Source organism: Macadamia integrifolia, chromosome 9, assembly GCF_013358625.1.
Source record: "Macadamia integrifolia cultivar HAES 741 chromosome 9, SCU_Mint_v3, whole genome shotgun sequence".
Taxonomy (NCBI): Eukaryota; Viridiplantae; Streptophyta; class Magnoliopsida; order Proteales; family Proteaceae; genus Macadamia; species Macadamia integrifolia.
In genome coordinates, this window is record NC_056565.1 from 9929006 (window position 1) to 9950645 (window position 21640).

Genomic DNA, 21640 nt, shown 5'->3' on the forward strand with positions numbered 1-21640 from the left:
ACATAATTGGGGAGGATCGTGGCCTCTCAGTGAGCTCGACTCACGTTAGAGTTGGATCTTGGAACCGTCCGTTAGCCATCTACGTCGTACCGTACGCAGTTCCAATTCATCCTACTACTATACCGGCGGCTTATAGAAATAAGAATCTCTCATATTTCTCACTATATTGCCTGTTTGTGCTTGTGTAACATTTCTCCCTACCGCGCCGAATAAAAACCCTATTATTTTCTTGCTCTCGCGCTCTCTCTGTTTCATAATCTTTGTGCGCGAGCTGTGAAGTTTGAGCTTTCCTTCATGTCTACCGCGGCGGCAGGGGGATATGAAGGAGGAGCAGGTGGGAAATTTCGAAAAAGACCGTTTCGAAGACAGACGACGCCATATGATCGACCAGTGACCGCACTGAGGAACCCTGTGGAAGGAGGGAACAACAATGGATGGCTTTCGAAGATTGTGGATCCAGCTTCTAGAATTATCGCCCGAAGTGCTCAGAGTTTTTTCTCTTCTGTGTTCCGCAAGAGACTTCCCGCTCCAGAGACGGTTTCAGGTTTGTTTTCTCTCTAATACATTTGATTGATCTTTTTGTTGTTTTCCTATTTAGGGTTTGTTCTCTTTTTGTTGGGGGAACTTTAAGTTTGCTCCATTTCTGGGTTTTATTTATTTATTTATTTATTTTTTGGTTCTAGGGTTTGTTTGATTGGGTTCATTGGTTAGAAAATGTTGTAGTTGATGCTTCCTATGCAATCAGTTGATTTATCATTAATGATCTTGATTGGGAGCATCATAAAATTTCCCCTTTTTAATTCGTATATTGTTGGAGACTGATGAGTTCAATGCCTCCAATGAGAACAAGTTTTTACTTTGAATTGGATGGATTTCCCATAATTGGACTCTGTAAGTTGGAAAAAAAATCCTTGTAATAAGAAGAAATCCACTTCATAAGTTCACTGGAATATTGTTGGATGTCTTTTACTTGGTATATGAGCAACAACAAACAACAATAGAAACAACCAACTTTGTCTTATCCCAACTAAAAGGGGTCGGCTACATGGATCTGAGCAAAGAAAAAAAAAAATATTAGAAGAAAGGAACACAACAACAACAAAAAACTCAGCCTTATTCCAATTAAATGGGGTTGCCTACATGGACATGAGCAAAGACGAAATATTAAAAATAATAGTAAAAAGAAAACAACCCTGCAGCAACACAAACTACTCAGCTATATCCCACCTAAATGGGGTCGGCTACATGGATCTTAGCCCTCCAAATAGCTCTATTCAATTTTATACAAGGGTTAAGACCTAAACTATCCATGTATTTCCTCACTACTCCTAGGTTTATTTTAGGCATGCCCTGAGCTCTTTTAGTTCCTTTAATTTGAATCAGATCACTCATCTGTATTGGTGCATCCTATGGCCTCTGTTGAACATGACCATGCCATCTTAGACGACTTCTCGGAGCTTATCATGTATCATGGTAATTCCCAAACCCGCTCTAATATGGTCATTCCTTACTTTATCTTTCCTTGTTTTGCCTTACATCCATCTGAACATCCTCATTTCTACTACACTTAATTTATCTATATGATGGCTTAACTGCCCAACATTTTGGCTTATACATCATAGCTGGTCTTGCAAGAGTCTTATATAATTTTTCTGTAGAGCCTTAAAGGAATATGTCGATCCTACAACACTCCGGATGCACCTCTCCATTTCATCCATCCCACTTTAAATCTCCGCGAAACAACATCCTCAATATCACTTTTTTAAGTTATGGTTGATCCTAGATATCAGAAATAATCACTTTGTGGTATCTCTCTCTCCTCAATTTTCACAATTTCATCATCCATCTCAGTGTCACTAAATTTAGTACCATTTACTTCCTCTTTGTTCTGCTTATCTTAAAACCTCTGGATTGCAAGGTTAATCTCCATAATTCCAACTTAGCATTAATCCCTGATTTTGTCTCATCCTCTAAAACAATATTAATGTAGAACTAGAATCACAAGTGATCCTAATCCCAGGCAGGATCTGAAATTCTAGCTGAATAGAGAAGATGTCTTCCAATAGGCTTGGTTCTAGCTCTCAAACACTCTCTCACAATAAAGACATAAAAGGAAAATAAGAAAAGAAAGAGAATTCGATGGAGGGTTGAGAAGGATGAAGAAGAACTAGTGAATGAGCATCTCACCCAACTGCATCTCACAGCACAACAACGCCATTCTTTTTTTTTTTTAATTCATAAATAAATTCGTGGTCAATGTTGTAGCCCCTTACAAACTTATATAGAAGACTCAAAACTGACTCAAACACTAAAAAGGAAAGGCCTAACCCAATCCTTAACTAACTGAGAAAGCTAAACTGACTGAAAAACTGAAATAACAAAGGAAATAGACTCAAAATAGGATTCTAATTAAACTAATGAATTAAATCCTATTTTTCTACTTTCTACGCATATTTTAGGCCCATTACAAAGGAAACTCATGGGATCAAAGGCCCAATACATACATAATTCAACCTAAGGCTTATTTACAATAAAATAAGTCCATTAAGTGATTGATCTGCATCAATTCGTCCTCTCTTAGAAAAAATTCGTCATCGAATTTTGTAGAGTGAGGGTGATTATAGCATGGTGCACGTCCCTCTTCAAGTCGGAGAAAAATTAAGGTAGCTATTTGATAATACAGATGTAGTCTAGAATGTGAGGAGCTCGATCTTCTAGATACTTCAATGGGATTATGAACTCCACATGCTCAATCTCAAGGTCTTCAGATGTATCCATGAGGTCATCTTCTAGCACGTCCTCTACTTGCTCTTCTTCGATCATAGGCTCTTCAAGTCCTTTGTCGCTGTTGTTCACAGTCTCCTCAATGGTTTCATCAACCATTACAAGAATCTCGAACCCTTAAGGATCTTCCGCTTGGCTGTCCATAATCACCATAGTTGTTGTAGCACTAATCTCCTTGGGTTCGATCTCTTTGTCCACCATTGTGACCACATCGCTTTCGATTTCATCCACATGAATACCACTGATAGGAACGTCAATGACCAACTCTTTCTTGACAATAGCAATCTTGTGACATGTGGGTGGCTTTTGAAAATCTGGTGGAGGGAAGTGCATTCTTCTTTCATGTTTAGAGAGATACATGCCTGCCAAGTTGTACTCCATCTCGTCCCTAGTCTAGGCTCACGACCTTGAGCTTGAAGTTGCCTTTCACGGATTCTCCATTGTATTTAAACACAATTACTCATCTGGAAACATGCATATTGGAGTCTTTGTGTCTCTGTCAAGTTGTAGTTGTCAAAATACACGTCCAATCCATGCACCCATTCAAGGAATTCCCCACGAAAATAACGTGGTTGAGCATTAGATTGGGCAGCGGTAGCCTCTTTCAATTCTTTGAGCATTAGGTACATAGTATCCATCCTCGTGTTTAGCCGTTAGAGGGATTTCATCACATCCTCCAGTGAATATTGTTTGGAGCTCTCTTCAGCCGTAGCTTTGATACTAAATAATGTAGAACTAGAATCACAAATGATCCTAATCCCAGGCAAGATTTGAAATTCTGGCTGAATAGAGAAGATGTCCTCCAATAGGCTTGGTTCTAGCTCTCAAACACTCTCTCACAGCAAAGAAATAAAAGAAAAATAAGAAAAGAATGAGAATTCGATGGAGGGTTGAGAAGGGGGAAGAACTAGTGAATGAGCATCTCACCCAACTGCATTCCACAACACAATAACATAAGCCGTCTTTTTTTTTTTCATTCATTAATTCGTGTTTAATATTGTTCCTTCTCACAAACTTATATAGAGGACTCAAAATTGACTCAAACACTAAAAAGGAAAGGCCTAACCCAATCCTTAACTAAGAAACCTAAACTGACTAGAAAATCGAAATAACAAAAGAAATAGACTCAAAACAAGACTCTAACTAAACTAATGAATTAAATCTCGTTTTCCTACTTTCTACCCATATTTTAGGCCTATTAAAGTGGCCCATTACAAAGAAAACCCATGGGATCAAAGGCCCAACACATATATAACCTAACCGAAGGCTTATTTGTAGGGATGTAAACGGATTGAATAGGAGCCTATCCGAATTCGAATCCGTTTAATAGGAGCCTATCTGAATTCGATCTGTTTATCCGACCGGATATCTAAAACACTATTAAATTCAAATTTCGTTTATCTTAATGGTAATAGGATATTATCCGATCTGATCCGTTTAACAAATGGATACCAAATATCCAAATATAATTTGGACTTCTTTGCTTGCCCGTGTGTAATTTTAAATGAAAACCATCACACATACTCACAACAAGTACAGAAATCCGTTCAAGCAATTTAGTTTGGAATCACATAGCCTAGAATCACAACAAAAACCCACTTTAAAATCCTAATCTAATATTGGATTAGGTGTTAGGTTTCTTTCAGATTCAGAGAAACAGATACGGATATTCGTTACCATTGGATAGCTAAACGAATCGAATAATAATCGGTTGGAAACTAGTATTATCATATTCGTATCCGCTTAGTTTTTGGACGGATTCGGATAGTTTTCGGATATGTATTTTTCGAATATGGATACCCCTAAACGAATACGAACCCGGATCGAATATGGATTTTCGACTATCCATTTATATCCCTACTTATTTGCAATAAAATAAGCCCATTAAGTGACTTATCTACACCAAATATCATCAACAAAAAGCGTACACCACGAAACCTCATCGAACGTTCTTGATTAATTCATCAATGATAAGCACAAACAAGTAAGGCTTAGGTTGCATTTGGTAACGTTCCAGAAAAACATTTCTAGAGTTTTTTCGTACGGAATAAAGCGTTTGGTGCATTTATGATGTGTTTCATTTTTTTTAGAACAAAAAAAGAAAAAAAAAAAAGGTAGAAACGAGAATTGACAGAACGACAAATGGTAGTTCCGTTGTTCCAATTTCGTTCCCCCCCAAAAAGAAAAAAGCCTTTTGACATAGAAACTGAAATTTCCATTTTTGACACGAAATGTCGTTTCTAGAACAGAAACTTTACCAAACGCAGCCTTAAAACTGATCTTTGATGTAACCCAATTGTGATTGAGAATTCACTACCTTGACCTTCTACAGTTCTCGCACTAGTCACCACTCATTCATATCTTTAATTATTTGCACATACTCAACGCTTTTCTCTTCTCTAGTACATGCTAGATTAACTCTCTTTCTCTTGTCTAGTACATGCTAGATTAACTCTCTAGGGACTCTGTCATAGGTTTTTTCTTGGTCAATAAAGACTATATGGAGATCTTTCTTGGAAGCTCTGAATCTTTCCACGAGCCTTTTGAGTAAGTAAATAACTTTTGTTATGGATCTACCTGAGAGAAAACCAAATTGGTTCTCCGAGGTAGTAGTTTCTCTTCTCAAGTGGGCTTCAATAACTTTCTCCCATAATTTCATAGACTCATTAGTTTTATGCTTCTATTATTGTTGCACCACTGAATAGACCTTTACTTGGCATATGAGCATTTCATTCCTTTTAGTAAAGAAGCCTCATCCCCCTGCCCTAAAGTCATCAGTTTTTGCTTTTATTGTCCTGTCCTCTCAATTAAGCTTATTCGAGTGAAGTAGCTTTTTCTAATTGGTCTATGAATGCTGGTGCCACAAAACTGGGTTTGAAAATTGGAGTAGCTCTTAACTCACTTACAAGAAAAAGGGGAGGGGAAAAAAAGGTAAAAATGAAGTATGCCAATATTAACATTTGAAGTGAACATTTGTACCATCATTTACTCCCCATAATTTGAAACTTTGCATTTCTGAATATCAGAATTTGTTAGTTTTAGTATCTATAGAAAAAAATATCACTACCTTGAGGTTGTGCATGCATTTCTTTTTCTGTTTGATCCAATGCTGATTATTCTTACTAATGTAATTTCCTTTTCCTTTTTTCATGTTTTCTTACTTTCTTTGGTGGGATCTTGGGGGTAGCTTTTTTACTGTTTACCTGTATATTGCTCTATTGATTTGAAGTGGAAGAATGAATTTTTGGATCTTCATTATTGTAATGTCATTCTTTACACAATTGTTATTTAGCAGAGGCAGACCGTGAACTGCGTAATGAACCTACTGAAGCAGTTTCTGCTGTAAGTCAGAATCTTTCTTCTTCTTATTGTTTAGTTAGTGTGGCTCATTCATTGTGCTTGATTCTATGCATCTTCATAATGACCTCAGTTTCATTGATGAAGTTTTGTTTACATATATCTGCAAGTAATCCTTAACTACGTTTTTATTCAAGATGGCCATAATATCCACCCACTTGCCCACCCCAAATTGTGGTTTCGATGTCTTGTTGATGAACCTTCTACTGAACCAAATTGTTTCATTTGTCCAATTTCAGTAGCATTTGATTTGGGAGTTAGACTGGACTCTGAATGTTCCCAATATTGAGTCATTTCAGAATTTGTTGGCGTCAATATGAAGTAATGCTACTTTTATTTATAGGAACATTTCTTAATTTAGTGTAACATTCAAATAGCAATATCAGAAGTTATGAATTTGATTGGCTGAAGTTATCAATCAAATTTCACCCAAATGTGAATCCTTAGCAATCTACTCATGCCAAATCATACCAAATTGAACATGATTTGGTATTTATTTACTGGTGCCGAAGAAGCAATAGATGGCTAAAATCTAACTTGCTATTACTTTTCATAAATATCTTCTATTCTCTAATTAAGTCAGGGAATTATACACACAGAGCAATATAATTTTATAGCTTTAGAAAATGAATATTGGGACCTTGAAAGAAAAAAAGTGGATGGTAATGAATTTTCGAAGGAGTCACTAGTTTTATGTAAAGTGAAATGGCTGATTGAATTAAAATAATACAATAAGAGTTCACTTGAGAATTTTCGAGAAGGAAAATTGGTGGGTTGGGGGGGGGGAGAAAAACATTATTATTGCATTCAAGCATAGGTCAGGGTTGAAATGCCTTGTTTAAAGGAGTGCAACAGACTAGAACGGGAAAAATGTAGAAATTTATGTTTAACGATAAGTGGGATGCTACGGAAGTGGTTTGCTTCCACAACAAAAAAAACATGCAACAAACTCAGCCTTATCCCAATTGAATGGGGTCGGCTACATGGATCAGAGCAAAGGCAAAATTTAAAAAATAATAGTAAAAATAACATAACACCGCAACAGCACAAACTACTCAGAAATATCTTACCTAAATGGGGTCGGCTACATGGATCTTAGCCCTCCAAATAGCTCTACTCGAGGTCATACATGGGTCAAGACCTAAGCTATGCATTTCTTTCCTCACTACTTCTCTAAGGGTTATTTTAGGCCTGCCCCGAGCTATTTTAGTTCCTTTAATCTGAATCAAATCACTTCTCCCTACTAGTGCATCCCAAGGCCTCAGTTGAACATGACCATGCCACCTAAGATGACTTTCTCGGAGCTTATTATGTATTAGAGTAATTCCAAAATCCGCCCTAATATGGTCATTCCTTACTTTATCCTTCCTTGTTTTGCCTCACATCCATCAGAACATCCTCATTTTTGTTACACTTAATTTATCTATATGACGCTTCTTAATTGTCCAATGTTTTGTCCTATACATCATACCACTTGTACAACAGTCCTATAGAATTTTCCTTCAAGCTTTAAAGAAATGCGTCAATCACACGACACTCTAGACGCACATTTCCATGTCATCCATCCCACTTTAAATATTTGTGAAACATCATCCTCTATATTACCTTCTTTAGTAATGATTGACCCTAAATATTGTAAATAATCTCTTTGTTGTATCTCTCTCCTCAATTTCCACCATTTCATCATCTATCTCAATGTCACTAAAGTTACATACCATATACTCCATCTTCTTTCTACTTATATTAAAACCTCTGAATTCCAAAGTTAATCTCTATAACTTTTTTTTTTGGTACAAATCTCTATAACTTCAACTTAGCTTTTAATCCTTGATTTTGTTTCATCCACCAAAACAATATCATCAACAAAAAGCATACACCACAAAACCTTATCCTAAATGTTCTTGATTAATTCATCCATTATAAGCGCAAACAAGTAATGGCTAAAGCTTATCCTTGGTGTAACCTGATTGTGATTGGGAATTCACTATCTTGACCTCCTACGGTTCTTGGACTAGTCACCACTCATGCATAGCTCTAATTATTTGCACATACTTAACACCTTTCGCTTCTCTAGTACATGTTAGATTAACTCTCTAGGGACTTTGTCATAGGCTTTTTCTAGGTCAATAAAGATCATATGGAAATCCTTCTGGAAAACTCTAATTCTTTACATGAGCATCCTTAGTGAGGCTAAATTTAAGGTTAGTAGTCAGTAGTCACCATAACCTTATCAGAATTTTGGAGTTGGGATAGTAGAAAGATTCTTGTGCAAACATTCTAGAATGAAAGAGGATATCTAGAGAGTCATATTATGTTAGATGTCGGATAAGTAAAATTATTAGAATTAATAATGCTGGATTGACAAAGGAAAAATAATGTGGTTCCTATTTACATGAAGAAGAGCTATATTTGGAGTCAAACCAGTTATTGCAATCTGCACGTTCAAACTTTTCAACCATTTTATGGATCTTTGGGAGAGACTAACTGAGCCTTAACCAAGATACTGTTGGGATTTTATGAGTCAATGTGGGTTTTCACTAGGGAAACTGATAGCTTTCTCTTAAGTGATTCTGTACAACTTATACTTTGTTTGCATTTACATGATCTTTGTTGAGTGAGAGAATGCTTGGAATTAGTACGGATAGAAGAGTTTCCTATTTGCATGAAGAAGAGCTATATTTGGAGTCAAACCAGTTATTGCAATCTGCGGGATCAAACTTTTCAACTATTTTATGGTTCTTTGGGAGAGACTTAACTGAGCCTTAACCAAGATACTGTTGGGATTTTATAAATCAATGTGGTTTTCACTAGGGAAACTGATAGCTTTATTTTACTTTAGTAATTCTGTAAAGCTTATGCTTTGTTTGCATTTACATGATCTTTGTGGAGTGAGAGAATGCTTGGAATTAGTACGGATGGAAGTCATTTAGTGGGACTTGGAGAAGGAAAAACGAAGGCTATGAATAACCTAAGACGTGACAGCTAACATGACCTTAAATAGAGGTGAATGGTTTAGCAGAGTCTTTGTGGGCCCCATTTTGTTGGGAAAAGGCTTAGCTAAGTTGTGTTGACTTGAGTTGAGTGTTACGATCACTTAGAGAGACATGTGGCTTCCAATCATAGTTGTCATGGCGCCAAGGCGAACCAAGGCATTGGAGGCTATTTAAGTGCTTAGGCGAGAAGGCACCCGCCTTAAGGCGAACCAAGGTGACCAAGTGTTATTTTTTATTTTCTCTATTTTCTAACATTATTTAGTAAGCTACATATACCTTATAAATCAACATTTAGCCACATCAAATCATAAAAAAAATCAACATTAGGTCACATTTAGTTATGAAAAATCAACATTTAAAGAAATTCTATTGTTCTATAATAAGTTTTGCTCGTTAAATGATTTTGTTTTTACCTGAGATTTTTTGTATTAGGTATAACATACAACCAACTTTCCGACAAGTCTAAGATGATTTAAATCTGAGTTGTAATGACAAAGTTATGCTCTGGTCAAACTTATTTTAAAGTGTGCGAATGCTTATTAAGATCGGCTGAATGAAAATAGTTTTATTGATATAAAAAAAAATTATTTTACCGGACTTTTTTCTTAGCAATATATTTTTATGATAGGATTTATAAAATTTTCGTAATTGAGAAAAACCCCAACATATAAAAGTTGAAAATCGCTCCTATAGCTAAAATTCAGTTTTTGTTCTTGGACTGGGGGGTTGATTTTTTATCGTTTTGGAATTTGATTTTTAAACTATTTTTATTGGATTCAAATAAGGGGTATTTGCTTATTTAAATGATATTTGGCATAAATAAGTGCCAAAGCACGAGGCGACATGCAGTGCGATAAGGCGACTGTCGCCTAGGCCTCAGGAAAACTGCCTCGACGCCTAATCGTCGCCTTGGCGACGCCTTGACAACTATGCTTCCAATCATTCTAGTTGTGAAATAAAGGTTTGCTTGAGCATTGTATCTCATTGCATTAACTATGGAGGGGACTAGGTTATGATAAAGTCTCATGGTGTAGAGATTTATATCTCCAACTATAAAGCCAAGACCCATATGAAGAGTTGGGGGAGTACAAAATCCTACATTGTGGGCAAAACTATGCAAAAGATTATCAAACACAATCAAAGCAAGAGAAATTTTAATTCTATGCAGAAAAGTGCCTACCAAGTCATGCTGCTAGGTGGGATGACGTTCCTATCCTTGATCCTTCCCAAAATGGCCTGCTGCATCAGGGTCAAATACATATTAAAGAAACTAAATTATATGCAGATTACATGGTTGGTCTGGAAGTGCAATAAATAGAACTTAAAGAGGCAGGATTATGAAAGGATTAAATATGTTTTGAAAGACTATAATGGAGACTTCTCTTGAAAATAGATTTAATAATCTGAGTAAGTAACATATATGTTGTATGATCTAATCCGATAAAAGCTGAAAAAGATAATTGGTACGCTGAACTAAACTGCAGATGAATTTGAGTGAATGCTACATAAAAGCAAAAGAACACTAGTTCCTTTTTTTAAATAATTTCTTGAAATTGTTCATAGTTACCTTTCACATGTTCATCTAATCTCTGAGAAGTAGTGTATCTTCCTTCAATATTATGATGCTTTCATTATTAGCCTATTAGGATCAAGTGTTTGCAAAATAAAATTCTTTTCCCTTCATTTTAGATGCCCTGAGCTATGATTTGATGCCCACTATAGGTTTTATGGCTCGCCCATGACCTATTGAACAGATGTTGGTTTTGATATATATATGTTTGATGGACTAGGGAATGCCGATCATTGTAAATTGTGAGGTATCAATTAAATATTCTGAACATATAAAACCAATAATCTATTTGCGCATCTTATCCATTTGGCCATGACTTGGAAAAGCATGCCTCGACTTCACCAATGTAAGGCTGGATCACGAAGGACTTAGCCCCAGGCAGGATCTTAAACATGATCAATAAATCTCAGGTTTAATTGGCAAATCACAACAACCAATCATAACCAAATCTGATATGGCAGAAAATAGGTTAAAATCTCATAATTCCAGAATAGACTTTAAGGTTCTCGATGGCAGAACTTGTAGCATCACACAATATAATCAATTGAAATATAAAACAGAAAACGGAGAAGAAGGGGAAGGAGGGATAGGGGACTATCTCAGTCCAGGGTCTCTCACCCACGGCCTCTCACCGTTTGTTTGGTCCTCTCACCAATGGCATCTCACCATACTTCCTCACAGAGCAAAGCACAAAGCTGTGTATCTTTTTTCTCAATCTCCTAGAACTCTCTCCCATGCCCAGAAAAATATCTTTTTTTGTAACAGCCAATCGATGGCTATAGGAAAGAATCCCGTAATCATTTACTTTTGTTTTCTCAATTTGCCTGAAACTTGAAGTTATATTCCTGTTCTAGTTAGTTTCAGCATTTTGTAATAAACTCTTTTTCTTCCATATAATGCTGATTCTGTACCTTAAATTCGTTGTCTTCTATGCAAAACTTTCAGTCACAGAATCCTTTTGGGGTACAAGAACCAGTTGTCAATGGAAGTGATGACCTGAATAATCATTCTGACAATAGTGGGATTGGTGAGCTTGAGCAGATTCTGAAGCAGAAGACATTTACTAGGCAAGTATTTACAATAAATTGCAAATCATATTTAGCTGCCTTAGATTTAAGTTGCTTTGTTTTTTTCCTTTCAACATCATGAAAATTTTCTGTCGATATTTTCAGTAGTCTTTAACTCTATTTAATTATAACTGCAGCCCATTATTGCATGTGGTAGTTTTGGTTCCATTTCCTTCCTTTAATAGAATTGATTCACCACCCTCTGTAATTTTTTTAAGTCTTCCTCCGACAAATGCCTACCTTAGAATGGGAATTCTGAAGAAGCTATGTACATTTCTTTCTGTATTTACATGGCGTGTTTGCAGTGTGATCTCCCGCTCTTGTAATCCAAGGTTCAAAACCTGGTTCGAATCGTTTATGGGGGCCATCCAATCAATAAGACTCCCAAGTTTTAAAAGGCTATGTCAGTTTGGTAAATAAACAGAAAGTTTAAGGAACTGTTGGGTAGAGTAAGATGGGCCGGGACACAAAAGGGATTAGTATTTATTGTTCAGGTATAGACTAGGTAATAAAACAAAATTAGGATAAGGGCTGAATTAGAAGTTAAGGGGAGTGGTATTAATGGAAAGGGGGATGGGATGGTTAAAATAAAAGATTGTCACCAGTTTCTTCTTCAACCTTACGAAAAAGGCCAACAAAACAGCCGAAGAGAAGATGATTTCAAGTGCAAGACCGCTCTCATATGGTCCCTGTTGGACCTGAAAATTCAGGTGATGTATTGTTTCACTCAAGCCTGCTGAATCAAGCAATTACTAGCCCGGAAACCAATGATTAATCTAAAAAAAAACTGCTGAAGTCACAACTGGCAGAAGAGTTCAAGCCGCATAAAAACCCTATTAAGAAAAAAGAAACAAGCCTGTGTCTTGAGGTGGGACTCCCTTTTGAAAAATAAGGGACCCTTGTTTTTCGGTGTTGGACCATATGTAAGTCTGTGGGTTCCTTGTACTCTCTCTGATTGCAGGTTATGATTTGCGAGATTGGGATAGTCTCTGAAACAAAACCCTAGGAGTAGGATCACCGATAGAAAGAACCTACAACAAGACAACGAGAGAGATCAAAGGACTTGAAACGCAACTGAACGGTGACCAACCAGCAATAATGCCTGGTTCGATATTCATAGAAGGGTGTAGGGATTTGGGAATGAAACTTCAGGAATATAATAGACAGAGGGAAGAGCACTTATCCCCTAAAATTCCAGACCGATATGATGGTAATCTGTAAGTTCTAACCAACTCTTCCAAGCCCAGGGTACTGGTTTTGATTAGGAAACAAGAAGGAAGAGGGTGTAAATAACAGCAACAAGAGAGAAGGATGATAGAAAATCGTGCAACGAAATGGGGAAGAGGGAAGAGAAGAAAGATAGGATATGATGGCTGCAGGCCACGCCACACCACAGTAACTCTAAAACCAATTCTTTCAATTCATTCTCTAATCTGAAGTCCCAAGTACAAGCTATTATATATAAGAAGAAAAACCAACTAACAAAGGAAACCTATTCAATAGGAAATAAACTCTAACAAGGAAACTGGAAAATAAATCTAATCTCCTACTTGACCTATCCAAATTAAAGATAACATGTTTATCCCAATAAAAGTAAATAAAAATCCTAAATATTCTACTAGCCCACAAAACCCAATTGGACTCAGTTAATCTTGGTCTCGTGGCCAAACGGGCCAAGCTGGTTCAACTATGAATCTGCATCAATATCCTACTAAACCCAAATCCCAATTCGGGCGCAGATCGGGGCTCTCAAACAGGTTCGGCCCGGTCCACGGAAGTGCCTCCTGTATCAGATCCTCTATTCTCTGGATCTTGTACCTTGGATATCCCTTGGACCAATATATGTCCTGATTATATGATTGTTACTGTCTGGTCTATTGATGCCTGCATTGTTTGGATACCTATCCTTTGTGTAATCTTTTGGCATGCTCTTTCTGTAGTTGGATGCATTCTTAAATTAATATTCTTTTTCTGTAAACACTTCTAGAATCTTTTTCTGATTGACTTCCATTGCCTGCAGAGCTGAGATCGACCGTTTGACTGAACTACTGTGTTCAAGAACTGTTGATATACCTGCCGAGGATGAGAAGATAAGATCTGAACCTAGTACATCGCAACCAGTAGCTTATAATCTCAAAGTGAAATCTGCAAATGTTCTAGTGCAAGAAAATGGACTCGATACCCATAGATTGCTGGGAGAGGCTTCAGCCCCTGCTGTTAGTTCAAGTGTAGGAAAACAAATTCGGTTCTTTTTCTCCTATATCTTTTTAGCGTAGTTGCAAATGCTTGACGGTGGTTTGTACATGGTTCTAGTCTTAAAGTTTGCATATAAGCTACTACTAATTTTCCATTTGCTTTAGTTTGTATATAAGCTACAAATTTTCCATTTGCTTTTATTGTCTTTTAGGTCCTTGAAGAAGACATTGCATCGCCTGCAGAGCTTGCAAAAGCTTATATGGGTAATAGACCTTCAAAAGTGTCCCCATCAACATTAGGTTTGCGTAGTGTCAGAGAAGAGGTACCTTTGCTAAGTAATGTCCCATTTCCAAGGAAGTCATCTGGTATGTCACGTGTACCAAGATCATCAGTTCGCTCTGCTGGCATCCCTGGGGTTTCTGAAAATGGTCATCAGACCCCAAGATCTCAAGGGAGATCTGCCATCTACAGTATGGCTCGTACCCCATATTCCAGAATTCATACCACTGCCAAGGTATATATGATATACTCTCTCTCTCTCTCTCTCTCTTACACACACACACATCTTATCTGTTCTCATAGGATACAAATTCTTATTTAGCTCATTTTCCAGGGTATTGGGGATACAGATGATCGGTTTGCTGGCCCATCAACATCTCCCTGGACGTTGGAGAGCAGCATGGTTTCTATTGGAAAGCAGGTCAGTTTATTGTTTGAAGCCATTTTATGCTATTCTTATTGAAATTCACTGTCATGATCTGATTATTGGGCTTATCCCAATGCGCTTTCCAGGTCTCAAAGCGGAGGAGTTTAGTTTTAGATAATGATATTGGATCTGTTGGCCCCATACGCAGGATCCGTCAAAAGACCAATCTGATGTCTCCTAAAAGTATTGGCTCACTGGCTCCTGAGACTCCTATTCGTGCTCGTGGAACTGCATTGGGTTCTGATTTTGCTCAAGGTTCTGTTTCTTTGACTCAGAAGCCACTTCTGTTGGAAGAACCCAGGCATAACACCCCAAAGATGAGAATTGCAGTAGATGGGAGCAATAGCATCCCCGGAACAAGTTTTGCTTCTGTTCCTTCTCAGTCAAGTGAGATGGCCGAAAAAATTTTGCAGCAGCTTGATAAGCTGGTGCCTTCTCCAAAGGAGAAATCATCTGAGCTCAAGCTAGCTACTGCCAGGGAGAAATCATCTGCAAAACTTTCACTTAATATGTTACATGGCCAGGCTTTTCAGAGGGTGGATGAAGTAGGTTCATCAAAGTTTCTGAATAATGTCCAAAGTACTGGTACTTTGAATGCCGTTGGTGGTGCAGCTCTACCTGTTATTCAAGATTCTGCCTATCGAAAGCTGGACAAAGTTGAAGAAAATGGCTGGTTGAAGATTGCTGCTTCTGGAAACAAATTGGCTTCTGAGGCTAATGGCACAGAAAAAACTGCATTGAAAAAAGAAACTGTCCCTAGTTTTAGGACTGCAGAATCTGTGATTTCCAACTCTGTTGTCACCCATCCACAGAAGAAACAAGCCTTCCAGATGATTGCGCATGAGGTTTGTGATTCCTCTTACATATTCTGATTAGACCATCAAGAATATGCTCTTGTTTTTTTTTTTTTTTTTTTTTTTTCTGATAGGTAGGGAGGGAAGTAGGTAACAGCCAGGGGTTTCGAACTCGAGACCATGGTGAGCATGGGATTTTTGCATACCACAGCTCACCAACTGCACTAGCCAGTTGTTGTTGATATGCTCTTGTTTACTAAGTCTTCCAGAACATATCTTTTCTTGTTGTCGCTTTATCTATTCTTTGATTTAGCCCAACTATTATTTTCCACCTAATGCTAAATATTTGATGAGGACATATTCTTGATGTCCGGAGCTTCCAGTCTTTGGAGCTACTATGTGATGCTCCTGATCATAGTTGTCAAGGCGTTGCCTGGCATTCAGGCGTCTTCTTATATTCAAGGTGACAACATGCCTTGTTTGATGCAAGAAAGGCAACTGTTATGGATTCTAGGCGTCACCTTGTGGCCTTGTGACAACATGCATATGTTATATCAGGTTTTTGATGCTTAATTACGTTGATTTATGTTTATTGTGTGTGTATATGTGTTTTTTTTTTTGTGGGTGAATGTACTTTATTCTAGCATAGAGTTTGTTTATTATATGTTGGTTTTCTCATATTATGTCGTTATTAGCATTGATATGGCTTCTATGCATAGTTGTCACGACGTCAAATCGATCCAAGGCAGTGGAGCGGTGGCTAATCGATTTGGCGATGAATCGCCCGTTATGGCGTTGCCATGGCAATCAAATCGCCCATGTGTCATTTTTTATTTTTCCTATTTTCTAAAGTTATTTAGCATGCTACAAGCCTACAATATATATCCTATACCATATAAAACCAACATTAAGTAGCATCAAATCATCAAAAATCAACATAGCCCTATCAAAATCACCCTGCATTTTACAAAAAATCGACAGCTTAGTGAATCAGGCATGACCTGGCGTCCATGGCGGTACCATGGCGAAGCCTATCAGCCAATGGCGACCGCCATTTGTGAGTCACGTAAATCGTAGCACTGCCATGAACTTCTTTTTCCACCAGGACACCAAATCGCTACCTTGGCGATGCCTAGGCGACGCCATGACAACTATGCTTCTATGTTGCATGTAAGCATAATTATATAAAATTATCACTGCTATATTACATACTGAATGCCTAGGTACCCCTCCAACGCCTTAGGACACCTAGTCTTCATGACAACTATGCTCCTGATCATCAGATTGAGCCTGTTCCAGTGTACGTTGGTTTTGAAATTTGGAAACCCTCCAATTCCTAGCTGGTACTTCTGAATTCTGTGTGCTTAATATTTTTTTTATCCATCATTTGGTGGAGGGAACGGAGAACTTGATTGCTGTCTTCTTTAGGGAACCTATGTTTGGTCTGTTTCAGTCAACTTCATATGTACTCGCCTCTTTTTTATTGATTTTTATTTCTCATTTTGAAGGATTCTCTGGAGCTGGATAATGATTGTTGTATTACCAAAGGTGTACATACAGCTGATGGAAATGAAAAACTAGATGATGCAACTGTGGAGGAGAACAAAACTGTTGCTGCTGAAACAGTTACTGTGGAGAAGCCTTCAATTTCTGAAAACAAAACTCCTACTAGTTTGATATTGAACAAATTCAGTGTTACAGGAGTTTCTGATGGTCCCAGGGTTAATCAAAAGAACCCTGGTTTTGCTGCTCCAGTGACATCAATGTTGAGCACAGTTGCTCAGCCGGCTATCCTCTGTCAGTCACCTCCATTGTTTGGTAATGTAGTTCCAACAAAGGGACCACCAGCTTCTTCTGCGATGTTCAACTTTGGGCCCGAAGTCGCAGTCGTACCAACACCTTTTACATTTTCATTGGTTTCCAGTTTCAGTGAATCATCAGGACGGAAATTTGGTGCTGAGTCAGGCTCAGAGCTGGACACATCAAGCAGGTCAGTTTCAATGCCTGGAATTATTTTCCTAGAATAATGTTCATCTGCATTTTTTGATGGTTGAAACGCTGATTGTGCTGTTTTTTTTCTGTCGTGTTCTTCACAATCCATTCGGTTGTGAATATATCTGCTCATTCCTGTGTATTTTGATGAGGGGAAAGGAACTCATTCTTTATATACGGATGTGGAGTTCACTTGAAAATTCAATGCACAGTTCTCTCTGGTTCAAACTTATTTGGTTTTTATCCGACTAACCAACATAACATAATTCATGAATATGCTCTAAATCCTATAGTTCTTATTTTCTGTACTTGTGAGTAATGAGACTTGTATGATAATTTGGTCGGTCAGATTTACAACTTTTTCTGGTGATAACCAGAAGTTGAAATCTACTGTTTGATGGTCCCATTTATTCTCTGTTATTTTTAAATGAAAAATGAACATTTCTTTCTGAAGAATATGGCTGAATATTGTCCATGGGTTGTTGCAATATTCTAGCAGACCTTTTGTTGACTCTCCTTATTCCGTTTCCATTCATAGCCCTGCTACAATTGGTGCTACAGCGACAGAAGTTATTACCAAAGCTGCAGAATCAGATACAGGGGGTAAAGAAAATGTGCTGAAGACTGGAGACTTGTTCAGGAAACATGAAAATGCCACTTTTTCAAGTGTGTCAACGTCAACCACTGCAAGCACTTTCTATTTCAACAATTCAAAGAACAATTCAAATCTAAGCAATGGTTCAATTGCACCATCAACTTCGTTATTCTCAGTCCCTGCTTCTTCAGTGCCAGCTTCCACTATTTCTGCAAATTTGAGTTTTGTGAATGGCTCTGCAACCACTGGCATCACCACCACCGGCAGCCTCTCTGCCTCAGCTGCGTCCTTGGCAATTTCTTCAGTGCCCATATTCCAGTTCGGATCTGGCACCACTATCGCAGTAGCTCCATCAAGTTCAATGTCACAGCCATCAACTTCTGGGGCAGAGTCAACAGTTTTCGAGCAAAAGGCCGAGATGGCTCCACCTTTTGGCAGTGGAAGCTTTGGTGCCACATCTTCTTCCCTTACAAGTACAGGCAATGGCATTTTCGGGTTCCCCAATGTAGCCTCTGCAAGCACTACAAGTTCCTCTACGTCTGCCAATCATCTGAGTTCTAACCCTTTTGGTGCTGGCACTGGACCCGTGTTTGGTTTGCAGACAGCATCCGGAGCTGTTACTTCACCTTTTACTCAGAGTATTCCAAGCCAGTTGGGCTCATCTGCCGCATCACCCACATTTGGCCCGAGTGCATCTTCTACTTTCAGCACTGGCAGCTCTCTATTTGGCTCGTCAAGCTCTGCTTCTAAACTGTTCAGTTCAGGTTCTGGCTTTGGACAGAATTCTTCAACTACCTTCTCTATGGGGGCTAAACCTTTTAGCACTGCCAGTTTATTCAGTTCTAGTTTGCTGCCAGAATCATCAGTAATCAGTACGGCATTTAGCTCTGCATCTTCTCCAGCGTCAGGGTTTTCTTTTGGAGGTTCCTTGACCGCTGCTGATGCTAGTGTTAGTGCATCATCTCCAGCAACAGGGTTTTCTCTTGGAGGATCCTCAGCTGCTGGCGCTGCTACTGTTATTGCATCTCCGGCAACAGGGTTTTCATTTGGAGGATCCTCAACTGCTGGTCCTGCTACTGGTAGTGCACCAATGGGATTTGGCTCTGGTATTGGTGCCTCATCAGGGCCAGTTTTCTCATTCACTTCAGCTTCTTCGGCCACCTTGTCGGCCTCTCTTACCTCATCACAGCCTGTGTTTAGTGTGCCAAATCCAAGCATTACATTTGGTTCATCATGTCCGGCTAATGACCAGATGAACATGGAAGATAGCATGGCAGAGGACCCAGTACAAGCATCTGCACCAATTGTTCCGACATTTGGCGAGCCAGCTACTACCCCTTCACCAGGTTTCATGTTTAATTCTGCTCCATCAGGAGCTCCATTCCAGTTTGGTGCCCAACAGAATCCGGCTGCTACACAGAACTCGTCTCCATTTCAGGCTCCTGGGGGAAGCGTCTCATTGGGTACAGCTGATAAATCTAATCGGAAAATATTCCGACCAAAACGATACAAGATGCAGAAGAAGTAGACCTTGCTTGTTCATTAACTGATTTGGATGAATTAGTGATTTGGGAGGAACACCCTGATCATTTCATGGTGCATGATGAGCGACTTGCTGGCTGTGCCTGATGTTATTCCTCAGATGTTTAGTACTAGTAAGGTAAATCAGCCTCTCTCAGACCTGAAGTCTGGTGGCCCTTATACTTGGTCTTTCCAGTGCGGGCTTATAATGTTTCAATTTTGGTCAAGTCTTTGTAGTGATACCAGTGCATGTTTGCTGTCGGTCTTTTAGTTACTTTCTGGGTCCAGGTTGAGCACTGCTGTTCATTTCTAGTGTACTTTTCGTGTAACATAGGAAGAAAGGCTCATGTCTGTGAAGAACAGTTGCCTGTCAGTAGCCTTCCATATGCTCTCATTTAATAATCTTGCTGTCTATTGTTGGGCAAGATGATTTACCAATCGAATGTAATGAATGTGGTAGAGCAGGAGCACCTGAATATTTCAGTGGAAATGTACATTTTTTGTTAAGCATTTAAATGGCAAATGGTTCAAAATGGTACTATGAGTGAATTTGGTGTTCTTTTGAGCCATGTTGTGAGGCTAACATTGTCAAACTGAACATTGGATGGCTGATATACCAATTGCTTTGTCAGATGGTGTCCATATTTTGTTGGACAGGTAATTCCCAAGGTCCCTTCTCCACCTGTTTAAGTTTCAATGCAATTGGAGTCGGCCCAGTGGTAAAATAACCTTAAAATTCCATTAAAAAATGTTTTGAAATTTTAGATATGTTGGGGGCCATGGGAAGGTGCATGCCAATATGTTAGGTAAGCAAGACAGGAGAAACATATAGTCCATGCCGTGGACACAATACTTCTTCTGAAGAGTGGCTTAGTGCTCTGAATATTCAACCTCAACCTCCACATTTTTTTTTTTCTTTTTTAAATTTGGGTAGAGCTGGAGAACTTATTTTTTTGGTAGGAAGGGGTGGAGAACTTCAACCTACACAGTAGAACTGGAGAAATATGAACATGGATTAGGAATGGCTCTAAAACACGTGTCTTGCGTGCTTCTTGGTTTGAAGTGGAGGCAAGTGGCCAAAATGGAGTGAAAAATTCAAGAGATTTTTATTTGTACTGAGTTTTCTATCATCCATGATGAAGAGAGCATCTTTCCACTCATGGGTTCTAAGTTTGTATGGGGCTTCCTGATATATTGGGAAGGGTAGTTCAGATATTTGCATACAGAGTGAGTGACAGACCATTGACATTCCAATAATGGGTTTTCCTTCACTTTCCAACTTCCAAAATTCCCATTTTTTTCATCCATCTCCCACATGCCTCTCATACCTAGAAGGCTGGAACCCATCCTCTCATACTGCCATTAGGTCTAAGACAACTGCTCGGTCAGGCACAATTCTATTTTATTTATTTTATTATTATTAATTTTTTTAATGGTGGTTTTAGTGAGAGATTTTAGAGAAAAAAAAATGAAATGTGCCTAAATGTGACAGATAAGGTGGGGTGGAATTTTATGGACAGTTAGACCTTTAGCTCTCTTTAACGCATGTAAAATTTATTCTAATAAAAGTAAGCCTCATGACACAGCAAAGCATGGAAAAATCACACTATGAAAGGGTGCATGGGATTATATGAGGTGTATAGACATATTTGAGAGGGTATGCCATTAGATGAGAAGATAAATGATCAAATTTGCGACAAAAATTTGATAGATGATCATTTTAAATCATTTCTACATGTTCAACGACTACAATTGCCACATCACTCTTACTCATGGAAGAACATATATGTCCACCCACTAAATTTGTCCGTGAATTGCCGGGTCACAAAAGCTTTCATTTTTTTATTTTGGAGAAAAGCTTCTGGTCAGTGAACCAGTAAGGAATATTTTTCTTTTGGTTATGGAGGAATCCACCTATTAGATATTATTATCTCCCCCAATTGTCCGAAGTTTTCGAAAAGCCCTCAAGTCTCATCCCATGGTCATTATTACCTTAGCATTTTACCCGGCTGATTAGAGAATCTCTCTCCTTTTTCTTTTTAGACTTTTGTTTATATCCAAGTAA

General features: G+C 38.3%; 1 protein-coding gene across 2 annotated transcripts; it reads left to right on the top strand.

Annotated features, from left to right (window-relative positions):
- Positions 1 to 169: 169 nt before the first annotated feature.
- On the top strand, positions 170 to 20124 carry LOC122089028 (nuclear pore complex protein NUP1-like). Of its 2 annotated transcripts, none has more exons than XM_042658443.1 (9): positions 170 to 544; positions 6077 to 6126; positions 11650 to 11771; positions 13792 to 13999; positions 14179 to 14481; positions 14581 to 14667; positions 14760 to 15518; positions 16976 to 17457; positions 17998 to 20124. In XM_042658443.1, exons 1-9 carry the CDS (start codon positions 295 to 297, stop codon positions 19580 to 19582), a joined length of 3846 nt encoding a protein of 1281 aa, XP_042514377.1. In that variant the 5' UTR covers positions 170 to 294; the 3' UTR covers positions 19583 to 20124. The 2 variants fall into 2 exon arrangements, with proteins under 2 accessions (XP_042514377.1, XP_042514378.1); XM_042658444.1 differs by having other exon boundaries at positions 6080 to 6126.
- Positions 20125 to 21640: the final 1516 nt, after the last annotated feature.

Excerpts from the sequence above, each read along its gene's own strand:
- LOC122089028 (XM_042658443.1), top strand. The coding sequence starts at position 295 with ATGTCTACCGCGGCGGCAGGGGGATATGAAGGAGGAGCAGGTGGGAAA. Across the intron at positions 14,000-14,178 it reads CCCCTGCTGTTAGTTCAAGT|GTCCTTGAAGAAGACATTGC; the intron begins GTAGGAAAACAA and ends ATTGTCTTTTAG. Across the intron at positions 14,668-14,759 it reads TGGTTTCTATTGGAAAGCAG|GTCTCAAAGCGGAGGAGTTT; the intron begins GTCAGTTTATTG and ends TGCGCTTTCCAG.